The following is an 18,544-nucleotide window of genomic DNA, read 5'->3' on the forward strand; positions in this document are numbered from 1 at the left end:
AAATGTTTTGTTACTTCTTCGGCCAATTCAACTACTTCCTGGAACACCTGCCATTTGGTGCACTTAAAACTTCACGTTTGACATGTTTCACAACTGCAATAAAACTGCTGCAATAAAAGAACATTTTTGGGACTTGTCTAAAATGTCGATTCCTTTATATTTCTGCCTTGCCGACCTTGAGGAATTCAAACTCCGCCTCTGCCTCAGATGCTCCATAGTAGTTGCTGTGAAGTTTGGGCAGCTCCTCCTTGAGGGTCGTGTGGTCCACTTTATCCAGGATGGATGCCGGCAGGTAATGCTCCAGCCTGAAATAGGTCTTTCCATGGAGCTAAGGCACAGAGCAGAGAGCAGCTTTATTTATCAGATCACCTTATTAGCCCAAGACTCAAATTTGTTTTATGTATTTTCTAATTCTTTTGTTTAAGACTGTATAAAACACACCTCGGGTTGGTAATCACTGAATTCAGCCATCAGTGCCAGTGAAGCGAGTAACATGGAACTTTCCGTGTCACAGCGCAACCTCTCCTCCAAGACATCCTTCCTCAGCTGTAGGTAGTACTGATGTTTGGTCATAGCGTGTCTGTTTTCCAGAGAAAAAAGGAATGCTGATGTGCCAACATCTGGGCAAAGTTCTGTCCAACGATGATGGAGTCAATGTACCATTTTAGGTTAAGCTTACATGCATACTTACTGTATGAGGCTGACATCATCGAGGAAGAATTTGATGCGCAAGAAAAGGTTAAAAGGCACGTCCGATTTTCTCTTCTTGGGATCCTCTTTCCACCCGTCTGGGGCCACTTTGGAAAGTTTGGCATCAGGATCGACGAAGAAAAACTCATTTTCTGTATGCGTGAGGAGTCAGAATGAGCCACTAATTATGTTTGATTTGTTATGTCACAGAGGTATACTTTCATGATTTCAGGACAGCACATCTCTATAATATATCATGAGCTATTTAAAGGTTTCCACATAGCACAACACACACACATCTGAAAACACTCAAAACTTGCACCTGATGCACACACAAGCACCTGAAACCACAGATCAATCCAGCTTACAGCACACTGTACCTCTGAGGTATGCAAGGCCAAAGAGATGGTGCTCCACAAGCCCGATGTGGGCAACCACCATATCCAGAACGTCTTTACAAATGGCCTTGATGTCACAACTCAGCTCCAGCTTTTGGCCGTTCAACAGCACGACGCCCACCTTTCTCTGCACTTCCTCTGCCTTTCCGCGTTTCTTGTGGGAAGAAAGCAAAACAAAGAGGGAGCGAGGGAGGAATAAATTATGAATGGGAAATAATGGAGGCTCTGTGACAACGCCCTATTCATCTACATCATACATACTGTACACACATTTTCACCAAGTTTATATCCTCACCATAAATGAAGAGGGGACAGTTAAGGCAACGCAGGGCTCACTGGCCATCTTCACAAACTCAGGCCCGTGGTAGTTCTGTCATTTTGTGCAAAGATAAAAAGTAACGGTCAGAGAGAGAGTGAGCTTTATTTTACAAAAGAATGATGCCAATTGATTGTGTTTCATCACTTTTAACACACAAAACATCTGTTATATATTACTAACGAAAAAAATGGACCCTCTTTCTTCCATCACAAGAACACTATGACTGCCAGTTCAAACCAGTTTTATTGGCTACTCCTTTCACTAAATTTCACAGCTCATGTGATACTTTTTAGGTGTTGTTCACACACACACACAGACACAAAAAAACACACAATTTCCGTGTTGAGTTTCTGTTGTGTACTCTCACAGTAGTGGAAGAACAAGATTCTTTTGCTTCAGCTCAAAGAGTTTTGCTTTGTTAGCCGTAAACCCTCACATCCGAAGTGACAATCACACTATAGCAAGTGCAATGCACCAAACAGAAGGAATAACATTGATATTTTAGCAGATAATCTCAAATGTCTTACAAGTTTACACCTTGTGCTAATACATTTTCAAAATTTCTGATAGTAGGCGAGGAAAAACAAGACCAGACCAGACCAAAAAAACACCCACATGTCCCACATATTTGTTTTACAGTCATCATTTTGTATTTAAAGAACATCCAGTGAGCACAGCATTAACAACCTCACTGCCAATGAGCTCATGCGTAATAAAAATGTACATCCATCATTAAATAGTCCAAGATAAACAAGATTTAAGGAATGAGTCGTTAGGTCTCACATCCAAGAGTCACCACTGCAGAATCAGTGGTGAAATGATGTCTTTCAAGCTCTTGCTAGAGTTGGCTGTGCCATATGTGTGGTCTAAATTTCCGTAGTTGAAGAGGAAGTGTTGTATGTAAACAACTTTAATGCTGATAAAGGGAAATCTGGCCCAAGTAATTAACATCAGTCGTGGAGCCGACAACTACATGAAGTAATCTGTGAAACTGTGACTATGTTACATTAAAATAACATCTTCACAATAATTTTGATGGTGAACTGGTTTTATAAAATGAAGAGTAACGGCTCTGTCGTCTGTGATTGCGTGGCCCAAATTACTGTGCCATGTAAAATTGCAGACACAATCTACCATTATATGTGTGCAACTGAATGAGAGTACACAGCTCAGACCGCCAGAATTAGCTCAGTGAGTGCAACACTAATGCTGAACTGTAGGTTAGTTTAAGAAATAATTTAAAAACCAGTAATATTATGAGAGGAAATAATTGAAATATCAAGAACAGAGTTTGGTTTGTGTGTTATAAGTGACTGTGCCTCCGGTGCAGGAAGCTGGAGATCAAGAGAATCCATCAACCTTTGTGGCATGCAGAGACTGATGTTACACAGAACAACGTTACTTAGCAATGTTTTAAGTTCCTTCAAACCTTGGGTTTTCGGAGTGGCACAGATGAGTTATAGAGGGGGTCTGGAGGGTCCAGTATAGAGGTGCGTGATGGAGGCAGGGGGTCGTCTGTAGAGTAGAGGTTGGCCCTGGACAGCCTGCTGGCCAGGTGAGCCTGGAGCCGCTGCACCTCCTCTTCTTGCTTCTGGAGGAGCAGCTCAGCTCCAACCAGACCTTCATCAGCGCCTTCATACTGCCTACAGTGAGGGGAAGAGAGGAGGAAGGATTTGCAGTGCAGCCTAACAAACAAACAAAACACTAAAAATAAACAGAGTGCAAACAGCTGTTGTCTGCAAATGGTTGGTTGTATAACAAAAAGACAAAATGCATTTACACACAAAAGATTCTGAATACTACAACTGAAAGTGCTTTGCACTGTGGGATAGATTACAATCTTTTTTTTTTTCTTCTGTGAGCAGCAGCAGGCAGGTCAGGTCTGTAATGACAGAGCTTAGAGAGACAGAGATTGCCGAATGTGGATGTTGCATTAGATGACCTCACAAGCAAAGCATGGGGCTTCTGACCCTGTTGTGCCACATCAGCTGTGTGTGGGCCAGAAGGCCAAACAAGTCAACTAAAGTGGTGGCTCTGCTGCTCGGTGTGGGGTTTGTAGCAAAGGAGCCAAGCACATACTAGACATGTCGTTTCAAAAACATACATAGTCCTCTGAAGTGGGGCAGGTGGTTAGAATAAACGTAATAACATTCTGAGCCCTGATGTAATCATGTAAGCAATTATTAAACCACCTTAACAATTACTACAGACGTGCAGTAGGAAGTAAACACCTGGTATTGTAACGGTTGCTGCCTAATAATAAGTTGGAGGTGAGATTTGGAAGAGAAATATTAAATCAAAGTGGCACAGAAAGAAGTTCAACACGTCTTTTTTTCTTGTTTCTAATAATAAAATGGTTACTGGCCTGGTTACTATATGACATGACTAAGTGGTAGGTTATACGGGAATGGCATTAGGCATTAGTAATTTGGTTGTTCAGTAGCCACCTGCATGCACATGTGTGCGTTACCTGTGTCTGTGCGCGTTGTGACCCGTCAGAGACAGGCCATCGTGGTCAGGGGAAAGTGCCAGCTGTGAGCTGAACCTCCTCACCTCAGTTGGTTTCTTAGCTGGAAAAGACATGGGAATATGAGCCGTGCACACAAAAGGAACATTTTGTTTTTACATGTACACAATCAAACACACCCCTCGAGATTCAGACACCCATGCTGTGGTGCAAAAGTACCTGTGTGGACATGCATTTAAGGAGGTGCAGTTGTTGTCAAAAATTAGGTCAAACCAGTGCCACAAATGGCCCTGCATTCATTCAACAGCATGTGTCAGGTGGTACTAAAATATACAGAGTCTCTGTGCATTGAAAGTTATGATTTGTGGTATGCTTCAGATGGGGGGGAAAAAAAATAAATCAAACTGTTCAAAACATTTCGATTATTTCCAAAGAATAATGTGTAAACTCTTCACAGCTGCCTGAGCTCAGTGTCAAACGTTTTCCTGCAACAGTGCTAAGCAGTGAAGTGTGGGTGTTGCGCAAGCTTAAATAAATTTGCCTTTGACCTTCGTAAGCTCCATTTCCTGCGACGCTGTCAATTTTTAATTCATTATTCATGAAATCATTAAAACAACACACGTAAACGGTTTGTATTGTAAAAAATCCTGTATTCATTTCCAACAGTGTCTGTTTATAATGTGTGTGACGGGAGCCTTTTATGACATTTCTGTAACAATTACCCAAATTCCATTTCCAAGTCACATTAAGCTCATCAAAAGCCTGGAAATCAAGACATTACATGTACGTTCACAGCTCCTGTGTTAGTTGCTTCAAGATCATATGATCAGGACTCAAGTGCAGAGGATATTGACAGATACTCCAGTTAATTTCGGAGATGTTGTGCTCAATAGTGCAGCCACAGTTTTTTTTGCCACATGAAAGAGTCGACCAGCCAAACAGTTTGCACACTATTATGTTATTGAAGTCTTTTTTGAAAGCAAAAGTATGTTACCTTGTGCAATCCAACATAGCTAACCAAAGCTTTTTATCTTGTTAAAATCATCAAGGCAGAGGGGTGCACCTCTGGATTAAAGTGTGCCCTGAAGGGACTGGCTCGTAAGGAAATCTGGCTTTGAGCAGGACAGACGAGAGGAAGTGGTCAGTCGAGACAAAGAATAATGAATATGGTTTGCCAGGGGTTTAGAGCTTCAGATTTACAGCCCAGACTGCTGCTGGGTTTCCTGTTAAATTCACTCTTCATTACAGGTGTAAATCAGTTCTTGCTTAAATGGCTCAAGTGAAATTGAAAGTTAAATTCCTGCTGTTACGGGAGTAATTTAACTGGACTGGAACAGCTTTGACATTTTGAAGATTTTCTTTATTTTTTTAACTTTCGATTTCTGCTTCATGCAACACTTCAAGTTGGGTTGTACGAGTGCAGCATGCGACGCCTATGCCCAATTTCCACCAAGTGGTCAACTTCAGTCCGGTATTGTATGTCACGCAGTTATTTACATTTACATTGTCAAACCTTGAGAAGGGCACCAAAATAACCGAGCCGTACTGTTGCAGTAATGGCCACCCTTCCGTTGGGGTGCCACGCACAGTGGTTCAGCTCCTGCAGGTTGGAGCAACAGTGCAGTCTGGTTGTCAACAAAGACTCATCACTTTCGTGTGAAAATTGGCATTTCAGCATGTAGCCTTCTGTCAAACAAGACTTGTGATGCCATACGCCAAAAAGACAGAACACGAAAAAGGTGGACGCTTTCATTTCCCTTTGGTTCTAGCATTGTGTTCTTCTTCTTCATGGAATTTGTTAGCGAGCTACACTGTGCCATGTAGTATGACATCATGCTATTTCCGTAGCTCACCATACAACCCACACACCCCGCGGAAGAAACACAAGGCCGATTTGATTTCAACCATGGCAAGCTTGGTGGAAAAGAGGCATCTTTTACCTTGTCTGTAGTCTGGATCTGAGGAGGTGACCGAGGGGCTTTCACTAGAAGAACTGTAATCACTGTGGTACCTCTTGTGAGTGAGGACTGGGTCTGAGGGAAGAGGGAAAAAAAACACGTTTAAAAAAAATAAATAAATCACACAATCACAAATCATGCAGCACTGTTAGAACATGTCAGTAAAATAACTCAAGAAAACATGCACATTACTTCAAGTGGTTACGTGGACACGTTTGTAATGTTTGTTTATGATGGTGTATTATAGTGAAACAGTCTGTTTATTTTACATCATGTGACACAGAACGTCACAAAAAGTTGCGTCAGTTGTCTCGACTTGGACAAGGTGAAGTGACAGGCTAAGGACTCTCTCCAAATCCACCTCAGACCAACCCCAAACAAGTAGACCGAGAAACACAGAGCAGGAATTAGTCATGCTGTTGGCCAAGACTCCTTATGAAAGACATATGTGACTAAATTGAGACGCAACCTCTGCACAACAAAACTGTATGTGGGCACAAGCCTCCTGTCAGGTTAGAGAGCCTTTCTGTTGAGGGTGTAATCTTTTGTCTTGCTTGACTGGGTGAACCACAACAAGTACAGACCAGCTCACTGCAGTTACTTACATTTCCTCAGAGCAGTGCTTCACAAACAATGGTGAGAAACACGGGGAGAGAAAACACAAGACACTCTCAAAACAATCTGAACCCTAACCTAATGTGTCCCTCTGCCTAGTACATAGAACTTGAAAGTCCTGCTCCTCAGTATCTGCTACATTACATGAATGAATGGCATTCCCCTGTCATTGCTGAGGCATCTAGGTCAGAGACGTTTCACAGGGCAACAATCTTCTCTTTGTAATGACGTCTGTCTTATATAAACATCAATAATACAAATATTGAAATACACAGAGTCGCTGCTATGTTTATACATAGTAGTTGTTAGTACTATTTTTTGTCTATGTACAGAAAGGCATACACTGTCCATGATGCAGCTCTTTGTGTGCGTGTAATTAATTTTTAACCTACGTGTGAAGTGAAAAGACACGGAAGTACACATAAAAGTCATTACCTCTTGTCAGTAACAGAAGATCTGATAAAACATTCTGGCAGGCAAATTAAACATGTACGCATCGTGAAGAACTAAAAGTGTTTTTGTGTCACTTATTTGATAAAAGTATATGAAAGGACAAGAAAATGAGACATGTAGCATCTACTACTCTGGACAAAACTTTTGTAATTCATAATTACAAAAATGTACTTTCCCATTTCCCTCCAAAAACAACCTCAACATTAAAAAACAACTACCCTGAATGGGGCAAAACTCCGCAAAAACCTCATGATATTAAGACACAGTGAAACACAACAATTGAAACAAATGAATGTGGCTTGTGGAAAAACATACATTGGTGGTCAAGCCACTATTATATTGTCTATTGTTGTTAATCAGCATATATAGAGAAATCTTAAAAAAAGAGAATTGGAAAGAGTTCCAGTTAGTTACAGAGAATCACAGTGAGAACATGCTGATACTCTTGACGTTTGACTCACTGAGCAAGGGAGCAGAAAGGCTTGACTGAGATAAATATGTAGTGCATAATTTCCTCTGAATACTTCTCCCCACTAACTCTTCTTTATTTCCCAAGAAATATAAATGACGATCCGGAGACGAAGATGATGAAGACAAAGAACTCCTTCATACCATAAATGGGACTCAGACCGTTATGTAACATTGTATGTTATGTGATTAAAGTCGTTTTTCATCCTAGTAGTCGCACACAATCGACATTTTTAGAGGAAGAGCAGCTTTTATAAAAGCAACCTGAACTAATCTCTCTCCTCGCTTTTCAGTATCTTCTTATCCCCCCTGCACCCTGATGCCCTATGGTACCTGCTACTTTGAAAGAAAGCAAGAAAGCCCTTGCTTTCTTTCAGAACACAAGAGCTTTTTTAGGCAGTGTCTCTGTGGGTTGTTTGGATTTTGGTGGTCTCAGGGGAAAGGAGGAACTCCCTGAAAAGTGTAGTCTTGGAACACATCCAACATAAACACAGCAGTTAAACAAGACCGGAAAAAGGAAAAACATAAAATGCAGAGTTTGTGAAATTGCATATTTAACCGTCTGTGATTTTTGTTGTTGACGATACTATGTTGCCTCTGTTTGGACTCAGTGAACAGAAACTATGTAAAACTACCGTACACTGCATTTTATCTTAAAAATGGGCTCTGTCAAGCATTGCTATCGCACCTGACGGAGGGAGTGTTTATACACCAGCAGCGTAGGGGCGTGTGGAGGCAAGAAGTGTTTAACTCACAGCACTTTTTTGTGTTTTCAATCATACTACAACCTGTAAGCAGCTGTCTCGCTTTAGCACAATGTTGCTTTTGCCTCCACCTGTCTTGACATAAAACAAATCACTTCCTGTGTGCTACGTCACCGGCTGTCACAAGATCTGAACACCTCTATACTGAATAAGTGTGGCGCGGACAGGCCTAATCAGCATTATGTCAACTAATATTTGACAATGGTTTGAATGAGCATTTGTTTATATTTATAAGTTAAGCACTACAGTTGGTGCTGCCTTTCACCCCGTGTCAGCCAGGATTGGCTCCAGCCCCTCTGCGACCCTCATGCGGAGGTTAAAGCGGTAGAAAATGGACAGACAGTAAATGAGTGTGGCAGTTGATTAAAACGGACTATAGAAAAAGGCTTTTCATAAAACCATGAGAAATCCTCTGTAATCATTCCTGAAGCAGTTTCCGAACCAAACTGTAACATAATTATGAAAATTTGGGGGTTGAACTTTTTTTGTGAACACCTCCTCTTCCCCTGGGGCAGCAGTGGTCTGTATTTGTTGTCCAAGCTGGACCCGCCCCAGCCCAGAGCCACATGATCTGCTGCCAAGTGCCTGAAAAGTCCAATAACGTTAGGAATTCCCTCATCCGTTACGCATGACTCCAATTACAGCCTGTAGGTCTGCGAGGAAACTTTCTACTGAGTGAAGCACCATGGTGCCAAAGAAGGGGGGGAGTTGACAGTGGCATGGTGGCACTGGGTGAGGGGGACAAGACATAACCATGCCCATGCACACACACAGGACATTCATGTATTCATGGAATTAATATTCATTAAGCTAAAGACATTTGAAAACTCGCACACACACAAAACACAGAGAAGCAGTTTGGATCTGCCTGAAACCTGAGAGCACTAACCATTGCTGCGCCATCACTTTCCTGTAGAAAAGGACAGAAAAAAGTGAGAGAAGAAAGAAAGAAAAAGGTCTCTGCCAAGTAACACATCCACACGGCTGCGCAAATGGCCTGTGCTCACTTAGGCCCCATTCATATTATCGGATGGAAATATTTCTCAACCTTTGAAGTCAGTCTAGAGGGAAGCATTTCTATATCTCAGCATACTGTCCAACATCAATCATCATCACAATTTAACATCAATTAGAAGCTACTGACACGCAAAACAAATATGAACCCATCGTCTCAGCACGCAGACAGTCTGATAGGTGGGACAATAAACACCTGCTCAGTGGACAAGCTTCACACTGTCAAAAAGACTAAAAGGCTTATGTCCCTGATTACAATCAGCAAAGGGCCAAGGGGAGGGAAGAAAAGGAAAGGAAGGAGTTGCCGAGGACACAAAGCCACAATAGAGGAAAAGAATGCTTGGTTGATGGCTCTGTCAGCATTTTTAAAAAAAGCTGCCTGAAAAGCATGGAGGCAGCCGGAGGAGGAAAAGGAAGAAGGGGTAGAAGACGGTGGGATTTACCATTTGAAACTACGTATTAATCGCTCATGCTCCTCGGCTGTCCCTCATCTGTCCCATGTGACCCACTGCGTTAAACTAGCCTGCATATGGAGACTTTACCAAGAATCCGATAATCTTCCGAGGAAAACGTAAAGCTCTTTGGAATGACTGCTGACTTGCTAAACAATTGTGTTGTGTGTTTTTGCGGCCTTGGGTGTGTTTATGGTTATTAACTTAATTTGCACGCGATGTGTGCTCATATCTGTGTGTTTACAGTCGTATGAATGTGAGAGGAACGTGGCTTTATAGCATGTGTGACAGTAACATAGCAGGCTAGAATTAAGCTGGCCTGTAATTAGAATCGGCCATTTGGAAACCTCTGTACCAGTGACTCATTCATTCTGTCTAAACACTGCTGCACAGCCACCACCAATGATACTTCGTTCAAGCCAGCACCCAGCTCCCATCCCACATGGTGGTTACGGATGGACACGCAACCTACAGCTCGTCCGCGTGTCCGTCCGCTCACGTGAGCCTACCAATAAGACAATTTTACCACTCAGATGAAGACAGCTAATGGATACCTTACATTCTCTTCACCTTTCTCTAAATATATTAATTTCTCTGCCCAGTTAATCTCAATGACACTGAACTGACAATGTCTTACTCAAAGCTGTAGGACATAAACAAATGTCTGTTACATTCAAACGGTTGTCAATTAACACAAAGCTGATTAACCTTATGAGCTTCACATGACTCTCTCTGTATTTCTCAGTATGGTGGTGTTTAGATCTGTTGTTGCCAAGCAACAGTTCCAGACTGCACACAGGAAGTGATTATTTTCTTTAGACAGATGGAGGCAACAGCAACTTACTGCCTGCATTAGGCTTTACGATTAATCGTTCAAATTGCAAAAGGCCAAAATCAATTTTTGACTGTTCTTTACCAATTACAAATGTAACACATGTGTTAGATACAGTTTATAGAGTTCTTAATATTATTGATGCCATCGTATAGCAATGATCCATCACATTTTAAATCTATTATAATGAATATTGAGGGCTGACCTAAACAAAGATAATATTTCAAATTAGTCTCTACCCTCTGTGACACTTAAGTGCTTTGATCCAGCTAATCAGACAATGAACAAAAATAATATTTATAATAATAATTAATAACAATTTTGCATAATATTATACTTCTTTTTATGATTGTTTTATGAATATAATACACACAGTGTGTGTTCAGGAGCTGCACTGAATGTTCTGATTCTGATTCTGGCTGATGGAGTGCAATAGGAGCCTCTGAAAAGGTCACACCAGTAGCGTCCCCCAATGTGAGACGCGAAATGAATGCTATGAAAGAGAACACAAAGAAGCGCCCCTGAAAAGTTGCAGAAGTTAATTCTACTGCTCAAACGTTCAGCATTTTTAACGGGATATATTATGCTTCTTGCCCTCTCCTGCCCCAGTGTTACAGCTGTATACACACAAACTCCCACTGTCAGGTCTGATAGTATTGCTTGACGGCACGTTTTCAGATGAAAAACGCAGAAAATATCCTCACATTGTTTCTGTTCCTGAAGACCAAACAGAGGAACAACAACAAAAATCACTACAAGCCAAGCATGGCAGCTTTAAGACTGTACACATAGTTTCAGTCACAGACTGTAGCCGAGTACGGAGGTGGGATTTTCCGGTTTGTTTGACTCAGCAAACAACAAGTTATTCACCAGTGAAGTCGCGCAGGTTCTGACAAGGCACTAGCATCATGCATAACACAATAATGACACATGACTGTGATGAGACGTGCGATGAAAAGCCCATTATAATAATTATGACAACAAAATAAATGTTGGTAATCTGTCAGCAATGACGAAGGTGCAGATAAAAGAATAAAGCCAGTGGGAGTGTGTCGAGTGTGCTTTGTACATTGTTCAGAGTCATTAAGGGATGAGCATTGTCTCAATTTAGGCCAGTGTGCCCAACATGGGACACTATGTTATTGTCTGTATGTGATCAGTAAAATAAATAAATAAATAAAGTGTATTTATCAATGAAAAACAATAGAGCCATTACAAATACTTGAATCTCGAATCAATCGTAGAGAGTGCGTGAATTCCCTTTCAATTATCAAGGAAAGCTTAAGAAATGGACATAAATAGATGGCGTGTAAAGAATCAAAAATGTTGAAAGTTAAATTCAAACCATGAATACTTTTTCACCTCCGGCCTCTTAGCCAATCCCAGTGAGAAAAAAAAAAAAGGGTCTCAGAATATTAACTCCTATAACTAAAATGTATATGTAGAAAAATGTGTACATGGTGAGCACTTCTAGGAAACTATACCAGCACTTAAAGAACCTTATCCTGAGCAAGAAACAAAACTGGCAAAATAAATTTGTCAGACATTGACACTAAATCACAGAGGACCAAAAATCAACATGTAAAAGCATGTTTGAGTGTGTGACTGCTCCTCTACACTGCACATTTATGTTCAAGTATACTCACCATCTACTGCTTGTCTAAGTGCCTCAAGTTTTCTCTGTCTCTCTTTGATCCTGTCATAAGCACCAGGAAGGCCTGAGCCTACGGACAGGGCTGAGTGGTGGTGAGGCTTCCTGGTCTTGAGCCCAGAAAACTCAGGGTAGAAAGACTCCTTCTCTCTGCCTACAGAGCGGGTACTTAAGGCACTGCTGCCCCTCCGGGCATCTTCCAATGCCCCAAAACGAAGAGCCTCTGGGTCAATGCAAGCCAAGTCCACAGAGGAAGCCCATGTCTTCTTGGCTTGAGCAGGGCCAGGGTCCCTGCTGTGGAAGGGTAGAGACCTCCGGTCCAGTTCCACTGGCCGGTATATTTTGTGTGGTTGAACAGGCTGCAGGTAGGGATAGGATTGCTGGTGATGAAGAGAGGGGGCTTTGGAGTAAAGTTCTGTGGGAGACTCAGAGTTGTGTTGATGATAGTCAGACAGGTTATACTGTAGAGCTGCCGCCTCATCCCCCTTCAGCAGGCCCTGGATTGGCAGGGAGCCCATGGAACGACTGAGGCCCCGGTTAAGAGACGTCAGCTCCTGAGTCCTGGCTCGATAACGCTCCAGAACCCTAGGGGCGGCACTCCTACCTGAAAACAGGATAGAACAAGTGTTTGTTTTTTTGGTTTTTTTGTAACCACAATGTGAAAATGTCACAGTTGAGAACAAAGCAAATGGTTATCTTGAATAGTAAAAAAAATAAAAAAAAAAGGAACAAGGAGGATATATTCACTCAAACAAACACACAGGGCACTTTTACACACAGGAGAGGGCTGACCCTCTCCATCAACAACTGCACATGATAAAGACATGCACCAATATTCAAAAAGTATTCAACTGATGAGGAAGAGGAGGACCACTGAAATGTTGGCCCTTCTAATGCGTCACTTAAATAAGCGTGAAGATAATGCGCCACTGACTTTAGACCACACATGCTGTTGGCCAATGTTACAGTGAATTTCTGCTGCCTCAAAGATGAATCATTATTGCAATAATGTAAAATAATATAGGATTGAATAATGTTGCTCTTGTATGAAAGTAGAAGAAGTCAGTTGTGGTTTTAAAGAAAACATCAAATCGATTGTTAAACGTGCTGAATAAATGCAATAGTGAAAAATTATAAATTGAATAAAATCATAATAAGTCGAGATACAGCTCCCCATTGTGGCTCATAATAAAAATGGACAGGATTTTTAAGTGACTCGCATGAAATTTTAATGTTTTTCTCCATTCACGATTCTAACAATAATAGAAATTCACCACAATTAACTTTTTGTTAGTGCTTTTTAATCACAATGAGTGATGATATCATATTCTGTCCCATCACCATGTACAAGTGTATAATCGATTTGCTTTTGAAGTCGAAGCTTACTATGCAAACGAAGAAGGACAACATCCTTCCTAACATGCAAAGGCCAGCATAGTTCCCTAATACACTTGGGAAAGGGAGGGGAGGGCGGAGGGGCATTTCTTACAATCCACACTCTCAACATTCAGTGAGATGATTTCTTACATCTTGAATTCAAATGCAAATTTAATGTTTTATGTTAGGCCCTAAATACAGATTGCATGTTTATGTCATGTTTACTCCACATATTCAACAGCAAGTAGGTATTAGCCAATGTGCCAGATTAAAATGTAAAAACTGAACTTATTGTATCATTCAAAAAGGCTCTATAATGACTGTAACAAACTGATAAGGTTGTCATATCGATATCGGTATCAGACACAAACAGTTACATCATGCCATCCCTAATCCCTAGCAAGGGATTAGCATTTAAAGCTGCAACAGGCAGTTTCTAGGAGGAGGCTGAAATGCAGCTGCCATGATGAATAAAGAAAATTAAATATCTTACAAAGACACAAAAACATAAGAAAAAGCAATTGAAGAAAAGTGGCATGCTGCTCTAGTACCTACTCTCTCTGTGCACATCTGTTTTGTTGAGTAGCTAATTTTGTCTGCATTGCTTAAAAAACAATAAAACATGCTGCTGCACCACAATAACAACATTTTTTGCCAGACATCCAGCCCATCTATTACTGCGTCTTTTTTTAATATTGAATAATGGATGTCGGTTTCTTAGACTGTATAAAAATCTGCCAACGGGGCTGTGGATTTTAAGAGACGGAGATAAACAGAAGGCAGACATGTACACGAAAAGACCAAAACAAAACAAGGACAAGCAGGAGGAGACGTCGAGTCGTGTAGAAATGCTCCATGTGGTAGTTTAATCTACAAAGCCAATGTTTGGTCTTAATACTTCAAAGACAAACTGTCTTCCAGAAAGACAAGGACTAGATCGAGTGAAAAACAGGATGTCTTTTATTTATTTATTTTTTTTCAAAAAGCTTTTGTGGAGTTAATACATGTGTGGTGCCGCTGGACTACAGCAGTGAAGAAGTGACGACGTAAAATATCCAACACGCACAAAGAGACAATGACTGAAGTCCCTTAGTAGCAATTACAACTCGAAAGCACTGGAATACAGAAGGGAACATGCCGCTCCTTGAGAAGAAAGACTCTGAAGAAGTGAGTAATACTCTTTGCATGTACTTTCCCTAGGGCTGGCTGGTGCTCAACCACGGAAACAAAGCACTGATACAAACAGCAGACCAGCAGCTTCACTAGTGTCTCCAAAATATGCATCTGTAATCAATGCCATGCCATGCTTACATAATAGGAACGATAGCCATGTTTGCGCTCTGCTCTCCTTTCCATGGCCTGGAAGAATGCCGGAGTTCTCTGAGAAACCACTGGGAGGATTTGGTCATATTTTCCTGAATCAAATCCGATTCAAGGTTGTTGCACTGTGTTGTTCCGTGTCTACAGTTATGAACAGCTTGACAACCAGGGAAACCATTTGCATCCCAATGAAACAACACTAATGTAAACAATGCTAAATATGAATAAGACAACAACCACACACTGTGATCTCACTTTTTTTTAAATCAGGAAAGAAGAATGAAATAAAAACCCACTATACTCTTCTAAATTAAATTGGATTATTATTAACATTACCTTAACTTATCTGGGGTCAGGTTGCTCCTAGTTCCCAACTGTGATTTGTTGTTACTCACAATATTAACAATGGCCTCCATTATGCTGATTTGGCAATAGAAAGCAGATATACACCACTGGCACCCAAGACATCTAAATTATTATGTAAATAAATGACTTCCAACAACACTGAAAAGTTCTTTTGACAATACACAAAGCAGATACAGCTTGTGTACGTGTGAAAGAGTGAGAGTGTTAACACTCCAGCTCATCTTACCTGAAGGTAAGCCTTTGCCCCTCAGTCTCTCTCGAATCTCCTTACTCCTCTCAGGTAGAGACTCTCTATCAGTCAGCAGACCGTCCAGCTGAGAAAAAGTGGAAGAAAAAGAGAAAGAAAAACAAATAAGGGGTCAGAGAATCTTTCTAATCGAGTCAAACATCTTAAAATCATTTTATGGCAGGTGCATATTTTTGGAATTAAGAACATGGTGAGATAGACAGGAATGTTGACTTTGACCCACATAATAATAAAAAAAAAAAGACTGCGTACCTGAGAAAGGCTGCCAAGTACCAAGCGAACCAGTTTCCTGACATAGGAGAAGGGGGGGTCACAGCTGGAATTTCGGATGTGTTTGCTGCAGATGTCCAGCACCGTGCGCATCGACATTCGACTTATGGTCACATCATCACACATGTTGAGAAGTAGGCTGTTTAGATGTTCCCCCAACTTCATCGGCTGCATCACAAACACAGTGACCGTTAACATACAGTAACAGAAGAACAGAAGTGTCTCTGCATCTCAAATCTGTTTTGACACGCTGGCTTTCTTTGTGTTCAAATGAGACGGGACTAAGCCTTGCCACCTTGGCACGAGTCCATTACCCTCTTTAAACATGTTGTTATGCCTTAACTTGTTACCTTCACTGGTATTAAATAATTTGTCCATCAAATCATGCCACCACATACAGGGTTTTAGCTTGTGTTTTTCCATTGTGAAGATATCTGGCACTGGTGCTAGTTTCTCAGGGTGAAAAACATTTTTTTCACAGTGCTTACACTTCCAAAAGATTGTATTCATTTCTCTCTTATCCTCTCCATCGCCTGACTGGACAGGGCAAGTGAGAGGTGTGGGTAAAGGTGTCAAGTCATCCACAGATTTCTCACAACTCAGCATCACTGTGTATTATAATCTCACGATCGAATGGTTCAACACCACTGAACCATTTCACTTGAATCCATTTCACAACTACGCCCTGTCCACGTTCTCTGTTATACTTAGAAACACATGATAAATTTGGAAACTGAAAGGGACTGAACATCTGTTTCACTCAGTACATTTCCATGCACACTTAAGGCCATTTAATTGGACTAGTGCCCTTGTTCAAATAAACACGCACTAGCGGAAAATCAATTTACTGAATTTAGTATATCTGACAATGGCAATATGCCCCCTTTCAGCTCGTTAGCATTTGGCTTTTTAAGGTTCACCTCTTATCTCACAGACCATAACAACTTTCAAAAACTTTAGCTGGTGGCTAGCAGCTGAACCCATGTTGAGCGGTGAATTGGACATCTTTAAAGTTCTTTAGATTTCTTGAGATCTCTCACTACATTTTTTTGCCTCATCCATGCTGCTTCTGTATAGTTGAGTCGACACCGAGCGCAAAGAATTTTGTAAGACAATGAGTCTATTTTTTTTTTCTACCATCAAGCAAACTGTGACTATATAATAGCCAATGTTTGCACTTCATGACTTTAATTAAAATTCATTTTCTAATAAACATGCATCAGAGACAATGACATGTTCTATTTCACCTTGTTTTGTTACACTCTCCGCAGCTGCCTCAAGCAGCAGCCACTTAAAGGATGAAAGAAAAGGACGCGATCAGAGTGAATAAACCCTCACCTCTTAGGCAAAGTGGAGTGGGGAACAAACTTGCGTGTGATTTACGTTGTGTCAAACATGTGGGCGGAACCTTCTCACAAACCTGAACACACTGTGCGGATTGTGTTTTACACCGGGCGTGCTCTTCACCCATTGAGGGACAGTATATTCCAGAGTGCATGGCAGCTTGCACAAGATCAGATATTCAGATATATATTTTTAAACTATTTTTAAATGGTAGGTTCTCATTAAAAAACAGTGTCTGCTTCCACTTTGGCTAGAGGGAATTATAACAGGAATTTCATAAAAGTCAAACACTGATATCCTTAAAATAATAACTGATAGGTTTTACAGCGTTTTTTGGGGAGTTTTTTTATACACACTATACTCATTTTCATGTGACCGACATGTTGCGCAAATCACTGACATGAGTAAAACTATTAAAGCTACTTTAGGTGTGTCTCATTCTGTGACAACCACAGTTAATTATAGTAGTTCTCAACACGTCAAGTGAACTGATGTCATAATATTTGTCTCCAGTCACATCACATGAGCACTAGTGTGCAAGAAACAAGTTTAATATTGCTCAATGTTAATAGTCTAGTGCTTTGAATTGTAGTGCTAGTCAAGGTTAGTTTTTATTCATATTTTTTTAAAAAGACGGAATGTTTGAAAAACAGTTTACAGCCATTGATTCAATTTTATGTTGACACCAGACTAAGGGACTTGTTGAGAGGGTAAAATTGACGTGTTATGATGAATCAAATTTGTTCAATGTTTCAACTGTGTTGCAAAACAATGACAGAAAGCACAAAATAAAATACAAATACAATTTAAAACAAGTTCCCATATTACTATATACTGTTTAAATAATTGTTATTACTCTCTCTATCTATTTGGAGGAAAGTATGCATTTGTGATGATGTACCTGACTTTGGGGGATCTCATAATCTGCTCCCCAGAACAGGGTCATCCCCAGAGAGTACATGTGCATCTGCAAAAGAAAGCATCACTTGAACCCAAGAGCCAAGATTAAAAAAAAAAAAAAAAACATTTTAAAACAGACAAATGTAGAGTACAAGAAGAAAAGATGAGCAAACGGTTTTGATGCTGTCAGATAAAACTAGGCACTGACCCCTTCTAAAATAAGTCTCTTTGTGAAGGAAAGACAGAGACAGACTTGAGCTCAACAACTGCTGGGTTGTAATAAAAGGAATTCATTCTTTTTTTGGGTGGAAAGAAAAAAGAAAAAAAAACAGGGGCTTTCAGTCTAAATCCAAAAACATTTTTCCATTTCCCCCTCCTTATTACCGTGCACTCATTACTTGGAGAGAAATCACTTCCCCTGAATGTTGGGCTTGGTAGAGGAAAGAATAATTCGAGGATTGCCAAAGAATGCAACATAGCCGTCAAGGTCTTTTAGGAACAAATCTCACAGTACAGATTTAAAGACACACACACACCTCCAGTCAATGTGGAAATTTTCAAAGCCACTCGCATAAAAGCAGCGATACCACTGCATATGATGAAAAAGTGAATGGAAAATCGTGGCATTTGCAGCTGACG

General features: G+C 40.7%; 1 protein-coding gene across 3 annotated transcripts in view; it reads right to left on the bottom strand.

Moving 5' to 3' along the window:
* The window catches only part of ptpn13 (protein tyrosine phosphatase non-receptor type 13), a 46,934-nt gene that overhangs the window by 16,855 nt on the left and 11,535 nt on the right, over window positions 1–18,544 (bottom strand). For all 3 annotated transcript variants that reach the window (XM_058616846.1, XM_058616845.1, XM_058616844.1), the window contains exons 4-15: window positions 17,907–17,972; window positions 15,644–15,829; window positions 15,371–15,458; window positions 12,077–12,685; window positions 5,815–5,907; window positions 3,878–3,977; window positions 2,837–3,050; window positions 1,384–1,458; window positions 1,071–1,242; window positions 692–842; window positions 442–580; window positions 176–328 (exon numbers count right to left, since the gene is read on the bottom strand). In XM_058616846.1, coding sequence (XP_058472829.1) covers window positions 176–328; window positions 442–580; window positions 692–842; window positions 1,071–1,242; window positions 1,384–1,458; window positions 2,837–3,050; window positions 3,878–3,977; window positions 5,815–5,907; window positions 12,077–12,685; window positions 15,371–15,458; window positions 15,644–15,829; window positions 17,907–17,972 — 2,046 coding nt within the window. The remainder of the gene's footprint in view (window positions 1–175; window positions 329–441; window positions 581–691; window positions 843–1,070; window positions 1,243–1,383; window positions 1,459–2,836; window positions 3,051–3,877; window positions 3,978–5,814; window positions 5,908–12,076; window positions 12,686–15,370; window positions 15,459–15,643; window positions 15,830–17,906; window positions 17,973–18,544) is intronic.

The sequence above is a fragment of the Solea solea genome, chromosome 19, assembly GCF_958295425.1.
Source record: "Solea solea chromosome 19, fSolSol10.1, whole genome shotgun sequence".
Taxonomy (NCBI): domain Eukaryota; kingdom Metazoa; phylum Chordata; class Actinopteri; order Pleuronectiformes; family Soleidae; genus Solea; species Solea solea.